General features: G+C 36.0%; 1 protein-coding gene across 1 annotated transcript in view; it reads right to left on the bottom strand.

The window, feature by feature from the left end:
- Positions 1–5,160: 5,160 nt before the first annotated feature.
- Positions 5,161–9,898, bottom strand: part of RNF128 (ring finger protein 128, E3 ubiquitin protein ligase) — an 88,722-nt gene continuing 83,984 nt past the window's right edge. The window contains exon 7 of the mRNA XM_004685675.2: positions 5,161–6,568. Coding sequence (XP_004685732.1) covers positions 6,435–6,568 — 134 coding nt within the window. The 3' untranslated portion in view covers positions 5,161–6,434. The remainder of the gene's footprint in view (positions 6,569–9,898) is intronic.

Below are 9,898 nucleotides of genomic sequence, written 5' to 3'. Positions count from 1 at the left end.
AGGCAGAAAGATTGCCAATTCCCTCCCACCGCGCTACCGCCCGCCTGGGAAATAGTCCTGCTCTTCACCTCCTGGGAGTTGTAGTTTCCCACCCGCTTCTCTGTATGCCAGCAACTGGAGGGCGGGACTACACTTCCCACAAAACACTGGGGTGAGAATGGGCGGGGGGGTGCTTTCAAAGCGGGTCCCGCCACCGAAGAGGTGTATTTTGCCGGGCTAAAGTTTATGGCAGTTTTTTGTTCCAACGAGTGAGCTCCGGGCATAAAAGGGTTACTTCTTCTCTTGGAGTTAAGGCCGAGGGTGTTCAGCTGTGAAAAACAAAGTTCCCGGAATTTTGGAAAACAAATTCCCGTAATTTGGAACGGCCCATTCTGGGAAGCAGTAGTAGAAGCAAATAACGCTCTTTCATTGTGCGAAGGTGGCATAGGTACATTATCTCATACTCCTTACGAAAGTCTTGCGAAGTAGTTCTTACCCCCGTTTTGCACATATTTTATTTTTAAAAGCAAAGAAAGATCAAGTGACTTGCCCAAGGTCACACAGTACGTGGAGCAAGTTAACATTCCTGTCAAATTCAAAATCTTCCTTATATTAAGCTTTTTCTGCCCGTTCAGGAAGACTATATAATCTCCAAAGCTAGTTTTATTCATCCCGTGCGACCCTCTTTCGACACCTCTACCCCAGTTTACTTAACTACTGTTATCAGCCATGGAAAATACCTTGTCTCAGCAACAGAAATATTTTTAAGCTCTTGAAGAAAAAAAAATCCCTTTCAGGGCAGCACTCATTTCCTTTGACCTTGGTAATGATACAAGCTGTTCAAACTCTAAGGTGAATGAGATCAGTGATTTGCATGTCATCGCTATCAGGAAGTGTTAAAGAGACGTTATTGTTACGATAACTAAGTCCGCAAGTGCACTAAAAAAGAAAACAGGTGTATAGGAAGGAAGGAAGGAGTTGGGAGGCAATGTACACAGCTGTAAACGAAGCCTCAAGCCTTTTCGCTTAAAAAAAAAAAAAAAGGGTGGGGCACACCCTGGCGCCAAGTCAAAGAGCCGAAGAACTGCCTGAAGGAGCATCTCCAGAATAACCCTACAAGATTTGGGTCAGCTCAAGGGAAGCAGGAGAGTGCTACATGCAAGGAGAAAAGGGTGAATTTCTAATTCTCTTCTACTAAATGATGGTGAGTAGTCCTAAGATAGCTTTCGGGTGAGAAAATTCTCCCAGAGCCCAAATTGCAACGTGTAGTTTAAAAAAAAAAAAAAAACCATCTCAATATGGATGTGCACTCAGGAAGTTAATTTCTTATCTTCCTGGTGAGAAAGATCATGTGCTACATACAGCAAACGTAAAGAGATGTAAGAGATGTGAGATGTCCTTTCTTTTTTTGCCACCCACCCCCTTGATTTCCTTCCTCATCAAACCACATTCTTTCCCAATAACTTTACAGGTTAGTTTGTCAAGGACTGTCCAGAACCTTATTGTTCCTCTGCCTCTTTACTTCATAACTCCATCTAGATATACTCATCTGCTCCCTGTTTTAGAATGAGACTCATTTTTCCTCAGAGCAGGATATTTAGAGAGCTCCTACTTAATTAAATAAAAATTTTGCTTATCATATAAAAATTTTTCAAATAAAATTACCTCTGTGATATATATAAGATTTTGGCTTAATCATTAACTACATTTCAATTTCAAGCCTTTGTAAATAAGTGGGGGTTTTTTTGCCCTGAATTTGCCATAGAAAAACAGGCAAAATTCAATGATGTACATTAATGTAAATTCTTTTTAGGAAAGGAGGATTGGAATTACAAACTATCTTGAATACCGTTGTTGGTATATACAGGAGGTCTTTTTATCTATATACATATACATATGTGCATATAATTTAATCCTCAACAATATGCTTGCACATTATTATAATCCTTATTTTACAGATGAAAAACAGGAAGCTCGGAGGTCACATAGCTAAATAAATCTAATGGGATTTGAACTTAGATTTCTCTAACCATAACCCATGAGACTATACTGTCTATGCATATGGTTTATAGATATTTCAGATATATATGTTAAGTCAAACTTGTTCAACTTCCTCATTTCCCAAAGTTATTCCTCTGAGTAGGTCTTACAGTTTACTATGATGCTCAATCAAAACCCTTGGAATTTAAACTTCTCTCACCACCTCCACTCTCATACACATACATCCCTACTTATTTTTTTCAAAAGTCCATTCTCTCCTCCTATTAGTTATTTCAGGTTAGCCTCACATGACTATCTTGCTATACTATTATACTAGCTTCCCAACTTATGTCTACTTCCATTCGTATTTTCTGATTTATCCAGAAAATATTTGCATACTTGTTAATAATACCTCATTTTTTCCCGAGGCCTGTCTTCCAGCTGACTCAGCCTTTAAAAATCATAGCCTCAAAAGCCTATGTGAAAGGTACTCAGAAATCCCAAATAGTGTACCCTCCCTGGTGGTGCAACAGGTTAAAGCACAGCACTATGAAGCTAGCTATCTGCAGCCAGGAGTTCTATTCCTGGTCAGGGAGCTGACCCACATGGCATGGCAGACCTCTCCTGTGCCCTGTGCTCCCCTCTGCTGCATATGTCAGTCGATCTGCCTGTTCTGCTCCCCACTGTGTCTCTGGTGAATCCTCTCACCTGCTGCACCTCTGGCTTATACCCCAGTTCTTGTATGCATAAATAAATCCTTAAAAAAAAAGAAAGAAATTCCAAATAGCAACTCCAAACCCTGCGCCATGCAAAAGCTGAGGTTGCCACTCAAGATTTCATTGGCTTATTTGAAACAAATTTCACAAGCTTATATGCTTTCCAGTCTGTGGCAGGCTAGAAACAATTGACAACAGGTAGTTTGGTGCTAGAAGAGAGCCATTTAAAAGCTTTGCTACTCAAAATGCAAACCCTGGACCAGCAACATCTGCATCACCCAGGAGGCTGCTAGAAAAATCAAATCTCAGACTCCATTCCAGTCCTACTAAATCAGAATGTGCATTTTAACAAGATTCTGAAGTAATTTGTAGGCAAATTAATTTTAGATGGACTGGTTGAAAGCAAATTAGACTTTGAAAATCAAACTCTTCAACAAATGCATAGTGATTAATCATGTTTCCATTAAGACCTACAGAAGTATCTTCTAAAAAAATAAGCCATTAATGTATTTTAGATATTTGAATTGCTTTCTTACAAAGTTTTTATCAGGTCATATCCATTAAAGTTTTCTAAGGGAGTGGCTAAGTTGGAGAAGAAATTCCCACCACTATCCATGCTTACCTTTATATGTACTACTCTCTAGCCATCAAAATTAGTGGACACAAGTATCTCAGACTCATGAGACCATGTAGTTCTGTAGAAAAAAAGATTAAGAACTAGTGAGTAGTTTTCAAACTTCTCACTGAAGTAGCTCTAAGGTAGAGGATAATGAGCATTTATCTTTGAACATCAATGTAGTGCCAGAAGTCTGCTTCTCAAAACACCTGTTGATAAAAATTATATAAGTTAATTAAAATATTTAGTAACTTAAAAAAAAAAGATGTAGAAGGAAGAAGGAATGTTCCTAACATTCCAATTGCATCTTTAAGTGCACTTTTACTGATCTTGGTAACTGTATATTCTTGTAATACAATCTGATTTTTGCTAAACTTATAAATGAACTTTCAAAAACTCAAGTTGGAGACACTCTATACATACAAATATATCTACTGACCCAATTAAAGGAATGAGCTTATATTTTGATAATTATATGACAGTTACAAAGAATAATTTTCAAGTATATTGTCAAAAGATAATAGCAAGAAAAAATTCACAAGTGACATGGACTTCCTCTTCTTTATATACCGAAGTAAATCAGAAATATACATCTATACAAATACTAGTATGTAAATGTATATAGCAGCATTATCCACAATAGCCACAAATTGGGAACAATCCAAATGTTCATTAATTGATGAATGGGTAACCAAATGTGGAATATTACTCAACAGTGAAAAGGAATGAAGTAGTGATACACACTTCAACATGGATGAACTCTGAAAATATTATCCTAAATGGAAGTGAGTCACAAAAGACCACATATTGTATGCTTTCATTTATATGAAATGTCTACAACAGGCAAGCTTAGAAACAGAAAACACATTGGTAGTTGCCTTGGGTTGAGAATGGGAACAGAAAATGGCTGCAAATGGATATGTGGAAACATGGGGTGATAGAATGTTCTAAAACTGGATTGCTCTGAGAGTTGCACAACTTTATATACATCTACTCAACATCACCAAACTGTACATTTACAATGGGTTAATTTTTGGCATTTAAATTATACTTCAATGCAACTGTTAAAAACTTTTTTAATTATAAATTTGGGCTTCCCTGGCAACACAAGAGTTAAGCCTCAGCATTATGAAGCTATCAGCAGCCACTGTAGTATGAATTCAACTCCTGGCCAGGGAGCTCAAACACATAGCACAGCAGACCTCTTCTGTCTCTCTTGCTGCTCCCGCAGTATTTTTCAGTAGATCCACCTGTTCTGCTCCCTACTTTATCACTGGTGAATCCTCTCACACATGCCCCACACCTCTGGCCTACACCCCAGCTCTTGTATGCATAAAGAAATAAAATAAATATTTTAAAAAGTATGGCACCACACACACATACACTTGGTATATGGCCACATAAAACATAGGTACCCTGGCTTGATAATCATGATTCTTACGTGATCTAAATATGTTTATTCTTAAAATGATTGACAAAAGAAAGATGCACTTAATTCACTAACAGCATCCTAGCAATCACACTGGCAAAGAGAGGAATGAAGGAAAAGAAAATTGTAGTAATAAAAATGGCCTTGTAACTTGGGTAGTATAAAGGTGGCCTGCATCAATGTCTTTTTCTAACCTTGTAAGTGGTAGTCATCTTAATTCTCTGTCTTACTGAGATTTCAAATAATCCATGGTAGGTTCAGTAAGTGATATTACAATGGCAGCAGTTCCTCTCTGTGTAATGAAACATGTAAATCTTATCATGCTAATGTTTGTTTTATTGATCAAAGATATCAATGACCATTTACATCCAACCATTTTTCATCCCAAACCAAGCACATGTGAAAAGCTAGTACATGATAGTTAAACACCAGACACAACATTTTATTGGAATATTTTATTTACATTTTATATTTAAAGAGAATCAATACAAATCGGAACATATTTACAGCATTTCAAATCATTGTACAAGAATGCAATGGTTTCATCCATTCTACACTCAGCAAACAAAATATGTCTATTCTGCTTTTGCCTAAATTCTGCTGGAATTTATACTGGAAACATAATTCTAAAACCAAAGATAAGCCACACAGAATACAAATAAAGTGCATTTTTTAATTAGCTCTATTTAACTTTGGTGAATGAAGCTTCAAACTTTATATTAAGGCACCTGGAATTCTCCCCACTCCCTTGATTCTTTTTTGAACACCAAGAAAATGCATTCATGAAATTTATAGCAACATGGATAGCATTTTTATTTATCTAGTGTAATTTTAGCCCATTTAGGTAAAATATAAACTCAATTTTCAAAGTTGCTTGGAAAACATTTTCTACAGATTCATTTCTGTAGATTCATTCATACACAAAGATCAATTACAAATCTTTGTGTAACTTATCATTTTCAAATAGGATGGTAATTTACATACTCTGCTTTTGAAAATAGTAAAAGTTTGAGATGTATTACACAGAATTTTTATAAGAAAATTTTGTCTATCATCTTCTGTCAAATTGGTGTCACTAACATACCAATCAATATACTCCAGTAAATATTCTCTGATAAAATATGCTCAACACTCACATTAAGTACATTTAGCCTAACTTTAAAAGAATAGTTAAAAGGAATAGTTTGCTTTAATCTTGTTCTATCAACTTAATGTAGACATTTAAATAGACATTTCATGAAATACTAGTCTAAGTTTGCATTGCTTTGTACATTACATTTCCAGATCAATATAAGCACCTGGAGAAAAACCCTGACACATAGAGCCCAAGCTAAAATAGTAGTATTTTTAACTAAGATATTATCATAAAATAAAGTGATTACAATTACTCCACATTTTAAAAGCAACATGTTTTTATAAGAAAATTCTTATAAATGAAAAATATGACTACTTGAAGACAATTTTGAATGTTTAAAAATGTTGCTATCACTATTGAGAGGAAACTTGCCTATGAAAAACATTATAATGAGTTTGTGGAAAAAAGTTAATAGGTTAAATATTTTCAGCCATTCAACTATAGCAATAATATTAGTCATCTCAGCACTTTCAGTGTCATTCTTATTTTATTAAGTTTATCCAGTTCATTAATAGTAAACTAGGCCCTGATTGGCAGTTCTGTTATTACTAAATGGTCAAGTTTTCTATTGACACAGATTTATGATTTAATTTCTCGAACAGCGGCCTCTTGGTTAGGAGCTTCATCTTCTTCAAAGGTTGGATTATCAACATGAGGAACAACATCCACTGCCACAGAACTTGCTTCATGGTTTACCAGCTGTAGATTTTCATCTTTAAAAAGAAATGGCAATTTTAGGATGATCTTATGCCTTTCTTCTATAAGACAAAAATCAACACTTATGTCCAAGAAGCCTTTTTTGTCTATTTCCATGCTACTCTGATTATTTCATTTATTCCATTTTCATTTCATGATTGTTATTTATTTATATAAAGTCTTTCAAAAAGCACACGAGGCCTCGTGGTGGCCTGCGGTTAAGTCTCAGCATTACCACCTTGAAGGCCCACCACAGAAGCTTGGCGGGGAGCTCACCTAACTGGCACAGAAGACCTCTCCTGTCTTGTCAGCTGCTCCCCTTTAGCAGTGCATTTCAGGCTTGTTCTGTTCCCCACTCTGTCTCTGATGAATAATCTCATCTTCCCCCAACCCTGCCACGCCTCTGGCCTACACCCCAGTTCTTCCACACATAAATAAATAAATCTTTTTTTTAAAGTACACATGGCATTATTACTTTGATTTACATTTACTGTCTTCTGATTCACAAGTGTTCTTACCTCTTAGATTATATCGCTTTAAGTGCAAAATTTATGACTTCTGCTTCTTTTCTATCCTTAAGAAATCATTAAATTTCTAACCTAGCATAGCATCACATTTCAATTATCTGGGCACTTCATTTTTTTCTTTTCTCACCAAACTATGTTTATTGAAATAAACTTGGGATTACATCTTTGTATCTGCTCCAGGATTATAGGTTCAAACCTCTAAAAATGTGTTCTTTTACACCCTACCTGCCACCAGTGCTCCAACAATCCTCAACCAAGTTCCATTAAGCCCCTTCCCTGCCCTACTCTGACCCCACCACCCACTTCTGGTTGACTCAGTTTTGCAGTCAGATAGTAAGAGTTTATTATTGGTTTGTTTTTAACTGACCCTTTGTTAAGTTTCTCTATATTCCATATATAAGTGAAATCAAGAGTTATCTAGGCTTTTTTATTTGGATGGATGGATGGACAGACCAATCAGGAAGTGGGGAGGGGAGAGATTGCCAAAATAGTAATATAATCAATAATAAATTAACATAATTTTATGAAATATATAACTGTCCTGAAGAGAGTAGGGAAGAAAAGAACCTAAGTAACTCTGGGAAACAGAATTTTCAGAATTTTGACTGTATCTTATAAGAGTAAAAACTGGAGGGGGGGGGTTTCTCCCTGGTGGTGCAAAGGGTTAAAACACAGCACAATGAGGCTATCTGCAGCCATTGCAGCAGGAGTTCAATCCCCAGGCAGGGAGCTGACCCACATAGCACAACAGACCTCTCCTGTCTCACCCACTGTTCCCCTCAGCAGTGTATTTCAATAGATCTGCCTGTTCTGCTCCCCACTCTGTCTCTGGTGAATCCTCTCACCCCCACACCTCTGGTCTGTACCCCAGTTCTTATATGTACAAATAAATAAATCTATTTTAAAAACGCCAAAAAAACTAAAAGAATAGTAGAGTAACTAGTGAAATTGTTTTTTACAAAGAGTAAGATAGCAGTGTTGAAATTATTTTATGTTTATTCTAGGACTGAAAAATAAGTAACTATGCTGTGTATAAGGAGAGTCCAGTTTCTGTCAGAGAAAGAAGTTAAATAAGGAAAGGAGAAGGCTAGAATTAACTTGTGATGCTGGATTAGAATTAGATGTATCAGTATGAGCTCACTGTTTTTTAGACAGAATGGCTGTATGTGTGTGTCTTTGTGAGAGCACATAATCTATTTCCTAGTTTTGTCCAATGAAAAGGCCATAGCAATGACATCCCAATAGCAATGAGTAAACCTAGTGTCTAGATCTTGATTTCAAAATAGTGCACTCCAATAAAATCACTTCCCCTCAAAGAAACGGTTAATCTAGGGCAAAGGGCTAAGGTAAAGACAGTACAAGATAAACCTAGATTCTAGTTTATGTCAAACCACAACCTGCAAGCTAAATGCATAAATAAAAGTATTTTTCACATTTTAAAAAAGTTGTAAGACAGACCAAAAAATAAGTAAAATTAGAGACCTATGGCCTCTAAAGGCCTAAAATAAGTTACATTGTGGCCCTTTATAGGAAAAGTTTGCCAGTTCACGTCCTAGAAAATCTTGTAGTACCAAAAGGGAAGAATACAAAAAAAAAAAGGATGAGGCATATTGAAAAAAAATCAGAAACCAACTTGAAGGAGTTCCCAATGACCAAATCTAGGACAATCTAAACAATGAATAAATTATAAGAATAATATTATAGAATACAAGAAATACCTATGAGTCCGTACTAGTATAAAAAATAAACTAAGTATGGAGAAAAAAATAGTTGTTTCTTTAGATAGAATATTAATTAACATAGAAAGATGGAAATAGAAAATCAACATTTGGCATACATTTTAGTAATAATTATGCAAGCAAGAAGCATCATGATTGCTAAAATTAGTGGATAAAGTTATGATGAGAAACAGGACATTTAGATAGTTCCCATGTGTATCTCCATAAGATAATAATTACAAAAAAATAGTAACTTTAAAACAAGAAGTTTGGCAGATACCACCTTAGCCAAGTAAGCAAAGTTAAGACATAGACATCCTGTACTTTATTATAATAGCAGGATTGGTAGAGAAGTACACAATATCATTTCTGTATACTTGCCAGAAACAGTGGGCAGTGAATTTAATCACTAGAAGACAGTAAGCAATTCAAAAATTGAGAGACAATTAAAAAATAACTAACCTATTGTCTTCAAATATGCCAAGGTCACGAGAGACAAAGGAATTATTACAGATTGGAGACAAAGAAGGCAAAACAATTCAAATGCAATGTGGACCTCTCAATAAACTGGGTATAGAAGGAACACACTTCAACATAATAAAGAATGTATGACAAGCCCATAGCTTGTGTTATATTCATTGGCAAAAAGCTGAGAGCGTTTCTTCTTAATTAGGAAGAAAGCTCTGTTATCAGTCCTATTCCACACAGTACTGGAAGTCACAGCAAGAGAAACTAGGAATGGGGACATACTAAAAGACATCCAAACTAGAAAGGAAGAAGGTTTTTTTGCAGATGATAAGACTTTATACAGAGAAAATGCTAGCTAGACTCCACCAAAAAATAGATTAATAAATTCAGTCAAGTTACAGGATGCAAAGACAACATAAAAAAATTAGTCAAACGTATATGCACTAACAATGAAATACCTAAAGAGAAATAGAGAAAACAATTCAATTTACAATAGCGTCAAAAATAAATATTTGGGGCCCTCCCTGGTGGCGCAGCGGGTTAAAGCACTGCACTGAGAAGCTAAAAAGCCACTTCCGCATGAGTTCAATTCCCGCCTGCCCCGGAGGAGACCACATGGCGTGGCAGACCTCTC

Source organism: Condylura cristata, unplaced genomic scaffold, assembly GCF_000260355.1.
Source record: "Condylura cristata isolate star-nosed mole 26May11 unplaced genomic scaffold, ConCri1.0 scaffold00019, whole genome shotgun sequence".
Classification (NCBI taxonomy): Eukaryota; Metazoa; Chordata; class Mammalia; order Eulipotyphla; family Talpidae; genus Condylura; species Condylura cristata.
The sequence above is the reverse complement of the archived record's forward strand: the minus strand, read 5'-3'. Positions and strand labels throughout refer to the sequence as shown.